Raw genomic sequence first — 19,984 nt, forward strand, 5'->3', positions numbered from 1 at the left:
AACACTTCTCTTTTATATGTTTGATTAAATTATTGTAGAAAAAGAAGATTCTTTCCTGGGTAACCCTCTCAGCTGGTCCTTCCTCCACTCACCTGCCTAGGAGATACTGTACTCCTTTCTCCCCTCCTGACCATCAATTTGCTTGGCTAAGCACACTGAACTCCTAATCTCTTTAAGAGAGATTCTACATCTCCTTGATTATTCAGCTCGCCCTTCGCTGCTCCAATTTGCTTCATCTTTCTTGAGCCTAATGTGCTGCGATTGTTTGTGCCATGGTCACTGTGCCGCGGTCATTGCCAAGCCCTTATGGCCCTTTCAGTTCTTCTGTTAAATGCTTTTCTCTCCTCAACTAAAACTCTAAATGGAATTGCACCAAATTCACTTGGCATCCAGGCTTGATTGGAATTTTTTATTTTTTTCCTCATTTTTTATTATTTTACATTTGCTTTTAATTGTTGGAGTTTGCCTTGGTTAAGAGGGTATTCAGACTGAGGCAGTACCCAGCTGCACTGGACTGGGGAATTAATGGTAATACAGTTTGCCCCAAGGGAGAGGGAAATGGAAATGTTTCTCCTGTGTGACAACTGTTTCTGTCGTTTCTGTGCCAATGACCAATTATGTCTCTACAGAAAATGGCTCCTGTGAATAAGCCTGTGGCTAGATGGATGGCGTACAGTACGTGGGGCTGAGAAGGGCAGAGTCACTCTAAAAATCAATAGGAAACAGAACTGCCTGTGCTAGGGATTTTGCTCCTCATCCTGTCTCCTGGGAAATAGAGCAGATGCAGGATAAGGAGAGATGATCTTATTCCCCGGGGTTTGGATATGAATTCTCTCTCCTTGGTGCCTCTCTCTTCCCACGGCAAGTACATACCATGAAGTTGATGCTTCAGTTTCAGATGTTGGAATTCCTGTATTTTCTGTTGTAATTCTACCTTTTAAAATCTGCTTTAATGAAACATTTTCTTGCCAGTTCACAGAGAAATCCATTGAACGGTATTAAGTTCTAAGACACACCATGGACACGCTCTTCACTTCTTCTGTATCTTCATGATGATAGAGAAGAACACAAGAGATGTACATCGCTGCTGGCAAATCTCAGACTTAAAACATTAATGAGATGATGGCATAATTTACTCCCACAGGAGGGATGGTGTGTTTTATCTCTACAGGCTTGTCTGCCAGTTACAAGAGGGCAAACATCCTTGAAGAACTCAAGCTGTGGACAGTCTCCAAAAGGTCTATGACAGAGTCTGACAGCCCAGATGAAAAGCGGTTGAGAGAACGCTTTTAAATCATCTTTGTGCCTTCCCAATCCTATACTATTGCCTGCTCCCTGTGAGATTTAGACAACCACAAGGACCTGGCTTCCACGTGATAGTCCTGCCCAGGACCTCCACGGGGTCCATCTGGAACCCAGCCCATCCACACTTAGCATAGCCCCTACATTAGGAAATGTGGAAGGAGGCCTTAGAAACTAGGCTCGTATGTGCCAAATTCTGAAGAAAGGAATTCCTCATACATCTGTGTATAGGTGTTTCAGAGACCAGGATATAAATAAAACAGCGAGGGGATGCTATTCATTTGTCGAGTTTGGCAGATACTGCTGCATCACATCATGTTCTGAAGGCTCTCCTTGTACCAAAAAGGCTAGAATCAATTTAGTTGTAATTTATGCAGAATCTAGCTAAGGAAAAGGCAGTTATCTCATCAGCATGTAGATCATCACAGGTACTCTGAGGCTGCCATTTTGCTTCAGAGGACAAATCACTGAAGATGGGAATTTAAAGCAGGACTCTCTGACCTTTTTCTTCAGTGGCCAGTTGGGCATAGCACAGTTCACAGAAAATACAGCTTGCAGTAACTTCTTTGAAGGAAAAAATCTGTGCCACCATGGTTGTCTACAACACCAGCATCACCTGAAACACCGGGACTGTTTGAGCTGTTTTGATTACACAGAGCAGTTCACTCCATAAGCTGACAACAGTCTCCTGGGGCAGGTCTGGGGAGTTGCTGAAACATGCCACATGCAGCACATTAGATTCTGAATCTGTGTTTTCTAACGTAAAATTATTCCTTAATATATGAAATAATAATTATGTTTTAATGAAAGCTGAAATAAATTGACATTGTTTCAAAGATGTATATATATGCACAGTGCAGTTTTACATAGTTTATCAAACCCTATGTATTGAAAATAATGTAACTGTAAACAGGAACTGAAACGCCGCAATAAATACTAGGAGAAAGCTGGGAACGACTGATAGATATAAATTAGCCATGAAAGTGAAATGTACTGCCTACACAGTGTTACACTTGTTATTACATGCTGAAGGGCCACAAAGTACACCGTCACCATATGTTTGAAAACTGTCATGACTCACACGGAACAGGCTGATGAGTAACAGGATCTTCCTTCCCCAGTGTATTACACTGACCAGAAACCTACCCAGTACATGGTTCCATTGTGGGCAGCAATTTAACGTGCCCCATATCCTTATAATTAACTATGTAACTGTAAAAATGTTACTGCCGGGTTTATCATGCACAGATGCAGAAAGCATCTAAATATCTTTAAAGAAAGATTCACACATTTGTCATTTCCCATCCCACTCACTTTGCAGCCAAAGGAGGTTGGAATGCTGCGTTACCGGCATTCTCATTAACTTACCTCCTTGCTCTTGGAGTTTTTGGTTGTGAATTCTGTTGGGTAGTGCCCCAAAACAAAGATCATACTGTAAATAGGCGAGATTGCTTTTCTAATTTACATGTAAACATGTAATAGAACTAAAAGTTGAAATGACATCGTTAATTACATATGAAAGCAAATGTTGAGCGCTAAGTGGCTGTTAGATAATACATATAAATTATAGACTCAAGACATTAATAAGCTGCTTTGTGGCTTTTGGAGAAAGTATGAACCTCATGATTCAAAAGCCTGAGAAAAATCTTCCCAAAATGGAAACGTGCCCTGTCCAGTGGCAGCTCTTCAGCTACATTCTCCCAGCATCGGGCTTTTTTACCCCATCCTATGGCAATCAGATTTAAGGCTGCAATACCGTGGTAACACCCAAGCGTGGCAGCAAGTCTCCAGGTGTCACACCAAACAGGCCCCTCTTTTCCCAACAGCAAAAGCAGAGGAGCATAGCAAATGAATTATTTTTGAGCATCTCTCGTTAATTAAAATCAGTCTGTAACATCCTATGGCAGAGCTGATTTTCTTTCTTTGAAGTGAGCTTGAATCCTCCTTTGACAGAAATCAGCACCTGTGGCTATTTACTCCTGCACCAGCTTAGTTTTTTGTTCTGGGTTTTTTTTTTGTGGTGGAATTTTTTAGGAGACCTGAGGAAACTGGAGGTTTTCCAGACATGACATTAGAAGTGAAATATTATTTTGGTAAACATGAGAAGATGGGTAAATCCAGAAGACATTTTCTTACACAGTAATTGGAATTTAGTTTCCATTTTGTCTTTCAGTCTTATACAATTTTGGACAAATAAGTGTTTTCTACCTAGGTATTTCTAGCTACTGAGGTCAGAACTGTCTTGATTTGGTTTATTAGAGAATATTTATGCTGTGTCATACCACATATTTTCTATATGACACTCCAGAATAATGCAATCACTTGGAAAGCAATCAAGGCAGTCAATTATCTCTGTTGAAATTTGCAATTCATTAATTTTGCCTTCTAATATAAGCTTTGACTACAAGATCTGTTTTGCAAAACACCCCCACGCCCCCCAGAATCTAGACTTTTCATTGTTCAAATCATTCTAGAAATGAAAATCTGTAAGTTTTCTGGAACTGTTTAAAAACGGCCAGTGTATGCCACACACTGAGCATCATGTGAAAAATTTTCCATGGCATGGGTTTATGACAAAGACGGAGCTAAAATCTGTTAACAAGAAGTTCTTTAACAATGAGATACGACTAGTGAGCTGAATTTCTTAAAATTCTGAAACTTGTATTTTGCCTGTTGATGTGTTTCGGCTCAGCGGATTAAAGCTATCACAGCCAAGGCTGCAGCTGAAGCATGTCAGTGGGTCCTTTGGAGGCAGCGGTGCCAACAGAGCACTGCTGAACGCAGTGCCCCCCGTGCCAGTCAGGAGCTGCTGGAAACTCATGCCAGTTGTAGCCCATCAAAGCAGCTTCAGGGCTCCCCCAGATTAGGCCAGGTGCTAATTGCCTCCTGGCACCTCAGGTCTCGGTTACACCACACCTGGGGCCACCCCCAAGGGTGAGAACCTGCACACAGCAGAACGCAAAATCACTCTGCCTTTGCCTGAAAGATTTAAGAAAGTTGATTTAATGGGTATCTGGTTTGAACGAGTAAACCACAAACAGCTGTATGAAAGAGGGACTGTGTCTTCAGAGCATTTACATGGCTTCTAAAATGGATTTTGACTGCCGATAGTACTATAAAAGACTATTTCCCCTAAGTAAGATCACACTTCAAAAGGGATAATGTAATTTTTTGCTTTTGCTATTTCTAGCCAAAAGGACTCCTTTTGCACTTCCACAGCACCTGCTATTTGAATATATCAATCAACTAAATCTGACAATACTTGGGTAAATCTTAATCCATTAATGAATGCAAAAGCAAGGCACAAAAGTGATTTATATAATAATGAATATTAATGAGCATGCATTTCAAGATGATTACATTCCACATACTTCTAAACTCTTTTTAAGAAATAAACTCATAAGAAATAAAGTAATTATGGGGTTATTATTCTGTGAATCAGTTTATAGCAATCTGTGGATATAATTTTTAATATGAAAATGTTATTCATGCATATTACAGTTCCAAGCATATATTATCCTTTCCCGAAAGCAATTCAATCTCCCAGTCTTTATGCAAAAGACTGGCCCGTGGGCTCTGCGCAGGATGTAAATTAAGTTCTTGTTTGGCTAAATCTGATTGTCCTGTAGGATACCAATCTTGCTTAGGGATACTGGAAGTTAAAAATTGCAAGCAGAAAAATAGTCCCCTTAAAACAGGGCCAGGAAGGGTCAGCTTCTGAATAACCAATCTGCACTCGGTTAATTTTAATTTTATCACCAAGAATCTTCAGTTAAATATAGAAGCTATCTTCTCAGTAGTTGCTACATTAAAACTCCTAATGAAACTGAGAGAAGCAATTTATTCTTTTATTTTTTATGATGCGTATATAAAGGTGCTACAATCACTTCCAACCAGCCTTTAGTCGGTCTGCCTCTCAATCCCTATTTCACACTTCCTCTGACTCCTCTCACATTCTACTGAAATTAATGCTCCAGCAGAGCAATTCAGTGAAGACCAAAAATCCACACAGATTATCAGAACACAACCACCCCAAGTCAATACAAATTATCTAAAATTATTTGAATATTACCAAAACACCGTTGCTTTATTACGCATTTACTGAGGAGGCGGATTAAAAAGGCACATGCTGACACTATTAAATATCCAATACTGCTGGTTCCTTCTGACAGGATTAGCTAAATACCTAAATGATAAGAACACTCCCCTGGGTTTTTCCTACACTCAGAAAACGTGCACAGAAAAGTCACTCTTTGATCTATTTCACTAGCTTCGGTGACTGTAGCAGGCCTTTGTATACATAAGTAAAATTATTTTTAGTAGTCTGCGGCAGCTCCTTATTCTTCCTTTGATGTATAAAGGATTTATGATCAATAATATCTGAAAGCAGCTAGCAATATGACAACTGCTCTGAATCAAGAAAAAAAATACCAGAAGTAATGCAACACTGGCAAAAATTATATGGCTTTTGGCTGCTCAGAAAATGTAATTATCTCAGTAAATGTATGTGGGTTTGGTAATAAGACTCAAAATTTCAGATGGATTTTTTTTAATAACATCTTTGCACAGTGGTTTTATTAGATATTGTAAATCAGAGCTCAACACTTACCCAATAGATAAATAGCTCACTCCTTCAATAGGCTTTAGATGAAGGGACCAGAATCTTAACGAAGGCAAAGCCATAAAGGCATGAACTTAACCTACAAACAGTTCAGAGCAGAATCCTGGCATGATCCATCATATGCCAACACTAAAATACACATTCAGAAGAGAGTTTTAACTGTTAATTGACTGAAGCGCAATCCAAACCTTCCATCTGAATTCCCACATCTCCCCTATGCCAACAGCGGAACACTTACATCAGCACGATGAGGCATTTAAATTCAACTGACACCTAACACTTTTTTTCCTTGGATTAGTTCTAGCAGTGAATCAACTTCCCGATCTGTTTCAGCAGGCAGACACAAAAATGGCTGTGTTAATAAAAGCGAGCAGCTCAGAAGCTGAAAATGCTTCTTTTGACTGACCTCTACCTGCTTAAAGCGTATGTGAAACTACCTCAGGGATCTTAAGCATGGGCTGATAGAACGTGTGGCATCAACCACCAGTCCGCTGGGGTTCTGGTCTCTGCCTTTCAGGCTATTTTCTTTGATTATCCAATCATTCCTTTACACTAGAACTATTAAAGTGTGCATTCACATTGTGGTCAAAGCTTAGATACTGTAAGATATGATTTGCTGTAAAGCCCTGAAGAATTATGTTACATACCCCCAGTAGTCTATTCCAAAAATTTATTTTCCTTAAAAAAATGTGGCATTTTATAACTTTTCAATAAATATATACCTTTTACAGTACTGACGCAGTAAATAACTTTCACAAATAATATTTTCCTAGAAGTGTTGGTTATCACTTCAGCAAACACTAATTGTTTTCATATACTAATAACACAAAAACACAACTCAGTGACCATTTTAGCCCCTGTGTTAGCACCATTGTATAAAACAGGGTGATCCACTACTATATCATTAATATTTATTTCATCTTGCAAAGGAATTACTACAGTTGATACTGACAAATCTCTTTTTGCTCCAGCTGAAAAAGCCTGTGAATAAATCATGTCATATTTAGCTACAAAAAACAGGTCAATGGCGACTGAGCTGACATTTCCAAAAGCAGAACCTTCCCTACAGCACAGCTTTAGGAAAACACGCTTCATTTGGCAACATATATTGTTTTTAACAGAATCCTTTTAGTAGGTATTGTATCAGAAAAAAAAATCATTTAACTATATAAATGGACAGGAAGAACGGAGGAACGGAACTTCTTTTAAATTACAGATAGATGGCGTAACATCTTAAGACTTCACTTAAAGCAACCTCCTTCCAGCTGATGTTACATACCTTGAGGCCAGAAAAATCCCCCCTCGGGCGTGTTGTTTTGAGTGCCTCGGAGAAACTGGGGAGAACAGCAATTTTTGGAAAGAAATGATCCAGTAGAAAACAGCGCCTGTTAGTACTAATAGTGTTCTCCTCCGTACAGCCGAGTATCGGTTTCCTTTTCCACCAAGATCAAGTGACTGGCAACGCAACTGTTCATTGCTCAACAACTACAATCTGCACCAATCATATGTGAGAGGAACTCGTGTCCAAGGGGGACACATTTCTTTAATTAAAAATAAAATTATCTAAGAAGATCCTATCGCATTAGTCATTTATGAGATCATATCTTAACTCCTTATTAAAAAGAGATAATCACACCGAAGATTATTCTAAATTAGTTGTATATATACTCACAAAATCATACTTGATCCTTCAGCTGTGTTGCATTACTTACGGACAGCTACTGCCCCAGACTGACAACTGCTGCAAAATGAGACATTTTGGTCTTTACGTGGTAACATGGTTGGTGGAGACATTCTCTGACCTGAGTTCAGTACAGCAAACTGAATCACACACTCTTTAGGAACCATGAGTCTGTAGTCAAACTGTGACAGTTGTGATCCATTCCATTTAATGTAAACATTAATGTAAACATTAAAAAAAATTTGATAATTTTCTCAGTTGTGTTTTGGTTGGGAACTATTTTAGATATTCTTGGAATAAAAGGTATAGAAAAATCTACATAGTGATTATAAGTTAAGATCAACTTTTATTTACATAGTTTAACAAATAGATTCAAGTAATTATTACATTAGTCATTCAGATTCTGATTTCACTATAAACAAAAAGTTTATAGCAGGCCTAGCTACTGTTGCATTCTTCATGGAGCTGCGATTAATTTTCCACATTTTTCTTTTTCCAACGAAGCCACCTCAGAGCTCTTGCCAGTGCTACTTGTCCCATGAGGAACGTGATAGTAAAGTTACGTTTATACCAATCTCTAGGATTCCAAAGCCAGGAAAATCATTAGCACGAGGAACAAGAACAGGAAAAAGGTAAAAATTAATTAAAATATACTTTGGGATTTACAAATGACAATTCAATGATGACTTGCATTTTCTGTTTTTGTGGCAACACTTTTCCTGCCTAATTAGAATGATACAAACTATAAAAAGGTCTATATAAATATCCACATCCATGAAGAGATTACATGTGAACATTAGGACTACAACCATTGAGACTTTAACTATAAAAAAGTTAAGAGCTGGGTAGTTTTATGACCAATTGTATTTGAAATCAGGCAAGATAAAATAACTGTAACCATTTCTCATGTTTCAGAAGTAAAGCTGATCATCAATCTATCTAGAAGAATTTGCTGCCAGAGCTGTGCAAGATTAGTTGTGCATGTCTGGTAAGATTTGTTTGTGCACGTATGAAGATGTGTATATTGGAAAGGGCACAGTTGGTCACATATAAGGGTGAGGAAAAAATAAAATCATATTTCAAAGACTAACTGTATAATCCAATACAGGAAACATCAGGTTTCTAAAGCAGTACCTTTTAAAGACGATGCCTTTCATATTACCAAAGTTAGTCTATATCTTTAAACAGTTTTTATGAAGCATGCATGGCTTTTAGAACCAATTCCAGGTACAGACTATCCGATCTACATCAGCCCTTTTTACCCTCTGAGAACTTGCTTCAAATTCTTGCCCTTATTACAAACTAAAGTGATTTCTTTTTAGAATTTCATTTTAGTTTCTAACAAGTATTCCCTCCCCCATTTTGTAAAATGCTGCACAAGAAGCAACAGAATACACTTACTGTAGAACTAGCTGGGAATATTAAACACTGGGATTTAGGTCTTCTCTTGAGATGTCTGTGAGAAACCTTGCATGTACAGATCTAACACAAACCCAAGATACTGACCTCTCAGTAAGGATAGCAGCCGAAATCATGCTGACAAGCAGCACTGAGCTACACCCTCTAATGTCATGTTAAATCAAAATATTACGCTAACATTGCAACTGTTTCCTTTCCCCTTTCATGTCTCATTTCCTAGATCCTTCTCAATTTTTTTTTCCCTAAACTCGACTCTATTTCCAGTCAAAGTACCCTGAACTAAACATTCATGGCGTCTATGCATACACATCGCTTCAATTTTAAGTACATTTTAGAAGTTGCAACACTTCAGCAGCCACAGTTTTCAGGCCGGCTGGCTACACTGCAAAAGAACATACAGCTGAATGCATAAACAGATTGTTATAAATATGGCCCCTCAAAATCAGCGTGCCTGTAAAAAGCTCCACTGCTCTCAGGGCTGTGCAGTCCCACTTGGAAACTACAGCGATGCACCTGACGCTGCCTGATCTTACAAGGCAGCAACAAGGAAGGTCGTGTTTAGGCACAAAGCCTGAACTCTCCCACCGTGAAGACAGGACATTATCCTGAGTTCCCTACAACAGTGGCATCGGGTTTACTATCTGCTTTCTCACTTATCAGTTATAGGCAATTTGAACGATGATCCTCTTATGAAAAATAATGGTTTACTTTCCATCTTTTCATGCTGTGGCTTAGGTTTTTGGTGAGGTTCCCCCCCCCCCCTTCCCACTCTCCCCATAGGAGACGTATATAAATAAGACGTGCACATTTGTTTTAAATATTTCTTACAGTAAAGTTGTTCTTAGAGTACAGTATGTTACAGTATATGCACAATACATACAAAGAACTTGCAAAATAATAAAAGACAAGAATACTAAATATTACTCTCATTAAACAATTTTCTTGAGATGAATCACATTTACTAATCTTTATTTAACAGTCAACTAGGATCTGGTATACAGAAATTTCAACTGTTTTATTCATAGAACCGTTTAGGTTGAAAAAGACCTTTAAGGTGATCGAGTCCAGCCATTAACCAAGACACTGCCAAGTCCTATCACTTGTCACTTGGGAGAAGAGACCGACCCCCACTTTGCTACATCCTCCTTTCAGGTAGTTGTAGAGAGCGAGAAGGTCTCCCCTCAGCCTCTTTTTCTCCAGCCTGAACAATCCCAGCTCCCTCAGCTGCTCCTCGTAAGACTTGTTCTCCAGACCCCTCACCAGCCTCATTGCTCTTCTCTGAACACAATCCAGCATCTCAATGTCTTTTTTTACAGTGAGGGGCCCCAAAACTGGACACAGCACTCAAGGTGGGACCTCACCAGTGCCCAGTACAGGGGGATGACCACTGCCCTAGTTCTGCTGGCCACACTATTCCTGACACAAGCCAAGATACTGTTGGCCTTCTTGGCCACCTGGGCACACTGCTGGCTCATATTCAGCCAGCTGTTGACCAACACCCCCAGGTCCTTTTTCACCGGGCAGCTCCAGCCACTCTTCCCCAAGGCTGTAGCACTGCATGGCGCTGGTGTGACCCAAGTACAGGACCTGGCACTTGGCCTTGTTGAACCTCAGACCATTGGCCTCGGCCCATCAGTCCAGCCCGTCCAGATCCCTCTGTAGAGCCTTCCTACCCCCAAGCAGATCAACACTCCCACCCAACTTAGTGTCATCTGCAAACTTACTGAGGGTGCACTCGATCCACTTGTCCAGATCATTGATAATAATATTAAACAGAACTGGCTCCGTTTGCATATTTATCAGTTTCAATTAGCAGCATGAAAAGATACATGCCATCGGAGAAAAAAACTGAGTGCCTGATCTTGTCCCCCAGTCTCAGACATGAGGTTCATCTCTCCACTAACTCAACAACAGGCAGTACAAGATATCTGCCAAACACTAATAATAGCATTTTAAAAAGATCATTTTCTAAAATGAGAAGTTTAAGTGCTGTTTTACGAACTATGGAAAAAAAAATGTTCAAAGTTAAAATCTGATCTTGCACCTTTTGCTTAGACTGTAATGTATAATAAGCAACATAAATACCTTCCACGTACCTGTTATACTGCATATGCTTCCTAAAATTTTTACTTAGAAAGTCCTTGTAAAAGTCAGCCATTTCTTCTGCATTCAGTGTTGTTTTTTGACCTGAAAAAAAGTTTTGGCATAATAATGTCAAGATAATTCTTCGGATTAAAAAACTCGGTTCAGGTGCATGAGAACTAGATCTGACTCCTTGCTCGTACAAGCTAAGCAACACAGAACTTCATTAAAATTATTTCTTAACCACACACTGATCGCCAGGATACAAACAGAAGAGAAAAATAATGGTCTGTGATATGCAGAACCTCAGAGCAGATGCTTTACTGAACTCAAGAGCATGAGACTATGAACAAAACGTTCAACCTCACACTACAATGGCCAATTCACTGTTATTACGACAGCATCTTCTTCTCAGTTTCACATAATCAATTAGAGAGGCAAGTATTTTACAGCAACTGTGCTCAGGCAAAGACAGGCAGAGAGCAGCTGCTCTCTCCTCAGAAGCTGCCTCAAGGAAAAATATTGCATTCATTGTATACACTATGGACCTGAAGCCAAAGAGTGTGAATTAATCCACCCAACCAGAACATCCACTTGAGGCAAATGTTCTGTATGTTTCGTTCTATATATGTTTAGCTCAGCTGGCTCACTGGGTTAGGAGGCATGAAAGGAAAAAGACTACAGAACAATTATACTACTTGGCTGGGATTTCAGCGCGTTCCCCCCAGCTGAGGGGAAGGAATTAGGGGAAGAACAATGCAACAGATGCTTTGACCCCCCCAGGCACATCTCTCAAGAAATCCTCCCCTCTTTTTTTATCATGCTCCTGGAAACACTTCTAAATCCTACCCTCAAGATTTACTTGTAAATGAACACAAAAAGCAGAAACTCACAAAATTCAAACAGAATTCAGAATGCAACCCGAACTCTAAACAAAGATCTTGCTAACCTGTTTCAGCTCCCATTTCCAGACCCTTGGCTTTCAGTCTTGAATAAATAAATTCTTCTTTTTCCTAAAACACGTGTTTCCACATTAGAATCTGAGGTACTCAGTCCTTGAAGTTAACCACTCTTTTTAATCACATAGCAGTGCAGTGCTTAATACCCTCTGAAATAACAAGCAATACTCAATATACTTGGAAACATCAACAAAACATTTTCCAGAATCCAGTAAGTTAATTAAACTCATAACTTTGTCACTTAGATCCTGCTACCTGCAGGCACCAATTAATTCATGCAAGTGTTCTACAGAAACATATAAAACTTATTTGTCAAGTCAAGTTACAGCTGAGCTTCATGATTGTTTGATTGGATCCGAACCTTCAGTATATAAGGTAAACTATGATGACGTGCTGTATGGTATAATTGAGAATTTGAGCATAGAGAAAAACATGCAGCCTTAAAAAATTTGTAATTACTTAGATGGAAACAGAGTAATTATTTGTATGTAAGCTCTTCAAACTTAAAAAGTAATACTATGGAAATGAAAAACAAGCTTCATTTTTTCTCTGAGATCTTTGCAAGTTTTGGGAGGATAGGATAATCAAAGATTCACAAATGATAGTGAATTACTGAACCGTTAATTTTCTTCCAGCAAAATTCAGTGTCTCCTAATCAATGCTGTGATCAGGAAAGACGACAGAACGCGACTGAAAAGTCTCCATGTTTAGTCTTGTTGGGATACTCTGCCAGTGAAAAAGGGCATGTCCCTCACTTACCCTCTCTGATTACACCTGATTTCTGTCATTCGTGACAGAGCAAGAAGAGCTGCAGAACTATTTTCAACCTAGTCACAGACAGGTCTTGCATGTGCAGTGGCTACAACTTTATATTTTCAGTGCAAGAAAGGAAAAAGGTAAATATCGTTATAGGCCACTAAACAGCAATAAAATACGCAGGCTCTTTAGTTGCCTACATCAGTTTAAAGAAATTGATGACAAAAAAGTAATTTCCACGAGGACATAGTGAGTATTAAAAGAAATGGTATCAATTACCAGCCAGTAACGGCAGGCAGAACTGAACCGTACCTCACGGAGACCAAACCCAAAATTTCGGGTGGCAGAGCAGGCATCAGGCAGGCAGTGAGTTGCACCAGGGGTGGCAGGGGGCTCACCTGGCAGAAGGCACGGTTGTGCCGTGCCCAGAAGCGCTGGTCACAGGCCTGGGCCTCCTGCCGCGCCTCCCGCAGCCGCCGCTCCAGCGGTGACTCCTCAGGGGGCACGTAGAAGATGACGGGCCGCAGGTTGGAGTGCTTGTCGGGGGGACCGATCCAGTCGTTACAGGAGTGTGCGGGGGGGCTGAAACCCAGGCCCTTGGAAATACAGGCAGAATTCATTACGACCACTTTAGCAGAGTTTTTGAAGAACAATCCAATTCGAAATACATTCCAAAACTCCACACAACCTTTAAAGATATAAGCATAGCAAGTTCATAAATTACGTACGTTCTTTTACTCTGACTGAAAAGGATGTGATACATTTAAAATGTACTTTTATTTAGAAATGCACTACGCAGAAGATACCTTTGACTCTTTTCCAACACACGCGAATCACGATTATTTTTTTAAAGCAACGGGTTTTTTGCCTTCATTTTTCTATCATTCCTATTCCACTTTATTAAAATATTCGACGGCAAGCAGTGGCCAGCGTGCAAGTCTTTCCAAGCGCTACTTTCTGCGGCCTTGTCAACAGGCACAAGCCGGTAGCTTTTCAGGCCGGGTGAAGGAGGAACCGGCTCCAACAGCCCCGAAGGCGCCGCTCCGTTTGGAAAAGGAGGTTCCCTCCCCTGCACCCCGTCCCCGCCGCACGGGAAGGCCCGCCCGGTATTTACAAACACCGGGGGCGTCGGAAAACACATCAACAACGAGAGGCGACGGGAAACACAGGCTTTTACCGGGACGCACCCGCCCGGCGACGCCGAAAGTCACCGCGGGGGCGGCCTCCCCCGCTCCACCTCAGGGGTCCTCAGGGACGGAGACCCCACGGCCTCCCCCGCGCCGGCCGGCTCCGGGACCCCCCCGCTCCCGCCCGCATTTACCGCGCTCTCCTGCCGCTCCCCGCGCTCAGCCGAGGGGCCGCCGCCGGCTGAGGAGGAGGAAAAGGAGGAAGAGAGGAACAGGCGGCGGCAGCCGCCCGCCCGCAACACCCGGGCCGCCGCCATCTCTCCCCGCCTGCCGGCGCCTGGCGCTTTACGGCGGTGTCGCAAAGGCGAGGCCGCCCGGAGGGCGGTTCCGGGGAAGGGGCCGCGTCCCTCGGCCGCGCCGTTGCCGCCTCCGCCGGCGGGCCGCGGGGCGGGGCCGGGCCGGGCTCCTGCCGTTCGCTGCCGCTCGGCCCGTGGCGCAGCGCAGCGCCGGGCCGGGCAGCAGATCCCTGGGCCGGGACGGCCGGCGGGTGAGGGGGTCGGGGACGTTACGGGTCGGGGCGCGGAGTGGGGGTTGCTGCGGGGGCGGCAGGAGACGGGTGGGGACGAGCCTCCCCTCGGGTGCCACCGTGTGTATACTCCTGGCTTCGGGCCCCGTCGCCGGGGGGAAGGGAGGGAAGTCGCTGCGGTGGGGAGGCCTGGAAGGGACGGCCCGGGGCGGCGGGTGCTGAGGGGGGAGCGTCGGCTGTGGGGCGGTGCGGGGGAAGGCGGGTCCTGCCATGGGGCTGTGGAGCCCACGGGCCCCGGCATTAGCCGTTGTTTTTCCCCGGGTGTCCGGTCTGGCAGCGCCGAAGGTTGTGGGTAGACGGTAAGAGCTGGGGGTGTGGGTACCTAAAGCATCACCCGAGCGGGAAAGGGGTGTGCAGTAATAGAAAAACGGCTATAAAATATCACCCAAGTGGTGTGTTTCTATTGCCAGCGATATTCAAAATAGCTGTGATGCTGCAGGGCTTGGGGATGTCGTGAAAGTTGTTGCGTGTGGCGTAGTGAAGCGCTCGCATAGCTCTTTATTAATCGCGGGTCTCGTTCTTACTTTCCTTGTAGTTCATCTGAAGCTGGAGGAAAGAAGAGAATGGATATGGGTAACCAACACCCATCCATAAAACGGTTGCATGAAATACAGAAAGAAGTCAAAGAGATTGAACAGCAAGTGGTTGTCTTCAGTGGTCTGTCTACCGATAAAGATTACAAAAAATTAGAAAGGAGTCTTACTAAACAGCTTTTTGAAATAGATTCTGTAGACACTGAAGGAAAGGGGGATATTCAGCAAGCCAGAAAGCGAGCGGCTCAGGAAACCGAGAGGCTGCTGAAGGAGCTGGAACAAAATGCAAACCATCCGCGCAGACTGGAGATAGAGGCTATATTCAAGGAGGCACAATCCCTTGTGGAACGTGAGATCACACCTTTTTACAAAGGAGGTAACTGTATAAGTGACGAATTTGAAGAAGGGATCCAGGACATTGTATTGAGGCTTACCCAGGTGAAAACGGGAGGGAAAGTTTCTTTACGCAAGGCAAGATACCGCACTCTGACCAAAGTATGTGCTGTTCAGGAGATTATAGAAAGCTGTGTAAAGCAGCAGCTGTCCCTGCCACTCTCTAACGATGCACATCCTTCTGTCTCCAAAATTAACTCTGTAATGTGTGAGGTGAACAAAGCCAGAGGAACTCTTATTGCACTTCTAATGGGAGTGAGTAGTAACGACACCTGCAGGCACCTCTCCTGTGTGCTTACAGGCCTCATTGCTGATTTGGATGCTTTAGATGTCTGTGGTCGCACGGAAATAAGAAATTACAGAAAGGAAGTAGTGGAAGAGATCAATAAGTTGCAGAAATACCTGGACTTGGAAGAAGAAGCAAATTCCACTCATGCTTATGACTTGGCACAGAACCAGTCCATTCTAAAAATAGAAGAGATCCGTAAGAAAATGAAGGAAGTTAATGCTTTACTTTTAAAAACAGAGAATGCTTCTGATTTGTATTTGGGATCCAAAGCGGAATTGCAGGGGTTAATTGCCCGCTTGGATGAGGTGAGCCCAGGAAAAAATCCCTGTATTAGAGAAGCCAGGAGAAGAGCCGTAGTAGAAGTTCAGACTCTTATAACCTACATTGATTTGAAGGAAGCGCTTGAGAAAAGGCAAATGTATCCCGAGCAAACTGCTGCCGAACACCAGTCCTATAAAGCAGTTTGGAACGTTCTTGGAAACTTGTCTCAAATTCAGCAGGAGGTGATTTCATTTGATGGAAACAGAACGGATAAGAATTACATGAGACTGGAAGAACTTCTTACGAAACAACTTCTAGCACTTGATGCTGTTGATCCACAAGGTGACGAGCGGTGTAAGGCTGCCAGAAAGCAAGCAGTAAAGCTCGCGCAGAATATTCTTTACTATCTGGACATGAAAACAGATGAATGGGAATACTGAAACAGCCATGATCTAACATAGAGGAACGTTTTTTTCCTTTGGCACTTTATGCAGATCATTGGCAGCACATAATAAAAGTGGTGTGTTCTGTGCTTGCTTAAATCATGGAGATTGCATAAGCGGTTGACTTGGCTATATGTCTGCTATCCCACGCAGTCACCCACTTGCCATGGCAACTGTCAGTACACCATCAGCAATTCTGGTCTTTGCTATAAGCAAAGAAGTGCATTTCTCTGAAGGAATAGCTTAATACTTGATCAAATGGCTTATTTGTTTTTTGTTGTGTTTTGGGTTTTTTTTCTGGTTTTGTTTTAATAACCTTGTGCAATGTTCAGTGAACGCAGATTTTTCAAAGATGCAGAAACTTCCTTATGGTATAGTACTGGCAAAACTATTTAAAGAAGACTGGACATGAAAATTAGTACTCAAGCACGGGGCTCCATCCAGCAACTTCACAGCAGTCTGGATGTGCTCATTAAGAGCTGTTACAACAAAAAGTATTAAGTGCAAAAAAACCTGTTGGCTTTTGGGTTGTTTTGGCTTGGGTTTGGGTTGGCTTGATTTATTCCATCCATCACACCTTCCTGGATGTTTAGATTTTACTCTAATGCCAACTGCAAATTAGCATTTACAGAGGCAAGCCAGTTATGTCTATTTTTTGTAATACCTGAGCCCTCCGATTTGCAAAAGCAGGTCTTCTCTTGGTGGAAACTCCTTCAAATTAATGCTTTAAGGTCTAAGACTTGGAGAGGAACATCTGTATATGGACCAGCAAAATGGGATTTCGAGGAATTCACCCTGCCATCCATAAACCCCTGAAAACTGCACTGGACTTTATTTAGTGGCTGCTTTGGTGTCTTTTTCAACTCTGCTGTTACGTCTGGGTTTGACCTGTTGTTTCACATTCCGTGAAAAGAGAAATAGAATTCACTTTGAAGTGAAGGAGATATTTTGGAATTATTTTTTGCAAAATTAGGTAGCTGGCTGTAAAGATGGCCCTGATGATGTAAATGCGTGTTATATATTTCATACTGGTCAGGTGTGGCTTCAAGCATGACTTGGAAAAGATTTGTGGCAAACGTCTCTCGTTGCAAGTCATCGCTTAATTGTTTTAGTAATTTCGTAAATAAGCTTGCTTATACTATTGTATGCACCTGCCTTTTTATTTGTGGCTGCTAGTGCCAATCACATTTCTACTATAGCATGTTTTTTGGCATTTTTTTGAGAGCATGGCATTAGAATGAATGAATTATAAAGATATATTTAATTACAGATACTTTGCACTTAGCTCTTTCATGTTGAATTAATGAGTTATTGTTCTGTAGATGATGATTTGCACCACTTTAAGGAGTAAAAACCATTTTGGATGTTAAAATAAATATTTTTAGATCTATTTTTGACTGATCAGAGAAGACAATACTGTCTGTGAGAGACAAGTGCCTTTATGACACCACTAACTTGCACCGTCATATGTAGATACAGGAACTGTTTACCAGCAGCTTGATACCTTTGTAATCTTTGCAAACTGGATTTCTCACATATATATAATTCTACTATAATGTATGTCGAATTAACATAATACGATAGGTGACAATTGTTCTATAGAGTCCTGAGGATGAGTATCCCATTTGGGAAATAGAGATTCTGCTTAAAAACGAGTGCATTGATGTGGAGATGGGGGACTTTGGACAGGCCTTCTGTGCCTATTGCTACAAGGAGAAAATATTTTTGCTCCCTCCATAATATGCTTTGAGATGTTGATGAAAGGCTGTGTAACTTCAGAGGGCGAATATATTTTGTTTGTGATCGTACAGGTGGTTGCTTTGCAAATTCGCTTGCCAAAAACAACCTATTTTTTTTCAATTGAGTACAGTGCCTAAGGCACAATTTGGCAATGACGGAATGTTTGTTGGAGGATCCTCTCTGCTCCTTCAGAGATACAACCCCATTGAATTGATCTCTTCTTACCTCAAAAACCCCACATTTCCCCTAGTTAAAATTCCAATCTATATTTTATTATATTTTCCAATCTATATATTATGTGGCTAATGCAGAATGTTAATAATGTTACACAGCTGAATTATTTTACTCATTTCAAGCTTTTTACACGTTTGAACTACAACTTCTGATTTGCACTTACATTTTTAGGAAATATAAAGATTGATAGCGTAATGACATTCATTTTTCTTTAGTATTACTGTGAGGTCTGCAGTTGTTACTTGTGGTTTGTTTAACAGTTTAGTGTCCGTGTTCTTTATCAATGATTGAACCTCTCATGTAAAAATGAGTAAGTATAGTTTTCAGATCTGTTCTATTTTAAATCTGTATGTCTTTTAGCTTTTCTGAATAAATTATTACACCTACTCCTCTAAGGAGGCAAATGTGTAAGGTTAGTGTAATTTTGGCTGAGTAGAGTTCAGTAGCGAGATATTAAGTGGATTAAGCTTTTTCCCAGTGTTCTGTAATCTAATAAATGGACTATTTAAATTTTATGGTAAAGTCCTCACCTGGAATGAGATTAATTCACAGTTTTTGCATGAATGAAAGTAATAAACTAAATATGCTTATACAAAAAAATAATGCGCAGACTTCTCAAGATCTTGCTTTTGTGCTGAAGAATGTAATTTCTTTGGTTTTTATATCCAAAGGTTGAGGGACACACAACTTTTCTTTCCAATACGGCAGGCTGAAATAATCAGCAAAATGTCAGCGGACCAAATTGCAGCAGCCTGTGTTTCAGTACGATACTGAAATGATTGGATATTTGGGGGAGAGGTGATTCTACATCATTATTCCTATTTGTTAATTGTATTTCTTTTCAAACTAGTTTTCTTGAGTTATTGCAGTGTTGATTTTTGTTGTTTGCCACTCAAAGCGGTTTTTCTGTGTTACCAGTTTGGAGGAGATTTTTGTTAAGTATGATTCCTACTTTTTCAATTTAACGGAAATTAGTGTATGTGCTCCTTATGGTGTATATGTCTTGATTTATTGCTGTGTGGTTTACGGCATTTGTATATACAAATTCAAGATTAAATATTGCAGTGTTATATTCTTGATTATTAATAAAAATACCTTGCTGCGTATTCATTTGAATGTTATGCCCTGCTGCCTTTCTCTATTTATTTTTGAATGTGAGTTATCAGAATGTAAATGATTTTTGTCTTAGAGAAAGTGTTTTTATTAAACATATAGACATAAAGCTCTCTTGTTTTTCCTCCTTCTTTAAAAGTTGGCTTTTTTCACTGCTGTATTTATGACAATAAAGTTCTTTGCGTGGAAAGCGTTCCTACCTCTTCTTGCTAAATCTGGTGCCTTTTGGTTTTCTCTGCGTTGAGCCTTGCGTTACCAATATTACATCGGTCGTTGCTTGCATTCTTTCTTCAGCGATGGCTTTGCACGCTCCTGGGCTTCGGCTGGATGATGGCTGCGAAAATGCGGCTGTTTCTGCCACTTTTCTGTCGGAGGATGCTGCCTCAACAGATGAACTTGCAAAACCGACGGTACGAAGTCTCTTTGTGTGCAAAGTCAATGTAGA

At 41.2% G+C, this 19,984-nt stretch overlaps 2 protein-coding genes across 4 annotated transcripts; one reads left to right on the forward strand and one right to left on the reverse strand.

Annotated features, from left to right (window-relative positions):
• Nucleotides 1-438: 438 nt before the first annotated feature.
• COA8 (cytochrome c oxidase assembly factor 8) lies at nucleotides 439-14,282 on the reverse strand. 3 transcript variants are annotated; one of them, XM_074149327.1, is made up of 5 exons: nucleotides 14,142-14,279; nucleotides 13,219-13,416; nucleotides 12,055-12,118; nucleotides 11,120-11,210; nucleotides 439-2,012 (listed from the first exon to the last, which is right to left on the reverse strand). In XM_074149327.1, the coding sequence occupies exons 1-5, from the start codon at nucleotides 14,262-14,264 to the stop codon at nucleotides 1,901-1,903; spliced, it is 588 nt and encodes a 195-aa protein (XP_074005428.1). In that variant the 5' UTR covers nucleotides 14,265-14,279; the 3' UTR covers nucleotides 439-1,900. The 3 variants fall into 3 exon arrangements, with proteins under 3 accessions (XP_074005428.1, XP_074005430.1, XP_074005429.1); XM_074149329.1 differs by lacking the exon at nucleotides 439-2,012 and adding an exon at nucleotides 6,828-8,181 and having other exon boundaries at nucleotides 13,219-13,508; nucleotides 14,142-14,282; XM_074149328.1 differs by lacking the exon at nucleotides 439-2,012 and adding an exon at nucleotides 6,828-8,181.
• A 146-nt stretch (nucleotides 14,283-14,428) lies between these two features.
• BAG5 (BAG cochaperone 5) lies at nucleotides 14,429-19,726 on the forward strand. The gene is made up of 2 exons (XM_074149669.1): nucleotides 14,429-14,494; nucleotides 15,069-19,726. The coding sequence occupies exon 2, from the start codon at nucleotides 15,097-15,099 to the stop codon at nucleotides 16,447-16,449; it is 1,353 nt and encodes a 450-aa protein (XP_074005770.1). The 5' UTR covers nucleotides 14,429-14,494; nucleotides 15,069-15,096; the 3' UTR covers nucleotides 16,450-19,726.
• The last annotated feature ends 258 nt before the right edge of the window (nucleotides 19,727-19,984 follow it).

The sequence above is a fragment of the Numenius arquata genome, chromosome 6 (genome assembly GCF_964106895.1).
Source record: "Numenius arquata chromosome 6, bNumArq3.hap1.1, whole genome shotgun sequence".
In the NCBI taxonomy this organism is placed as follows: Eukaryota; Metazoa; Chordata; class Aves; order Charadriiformes; family Scolopacidae; genus Numenius; species Numenius arquata.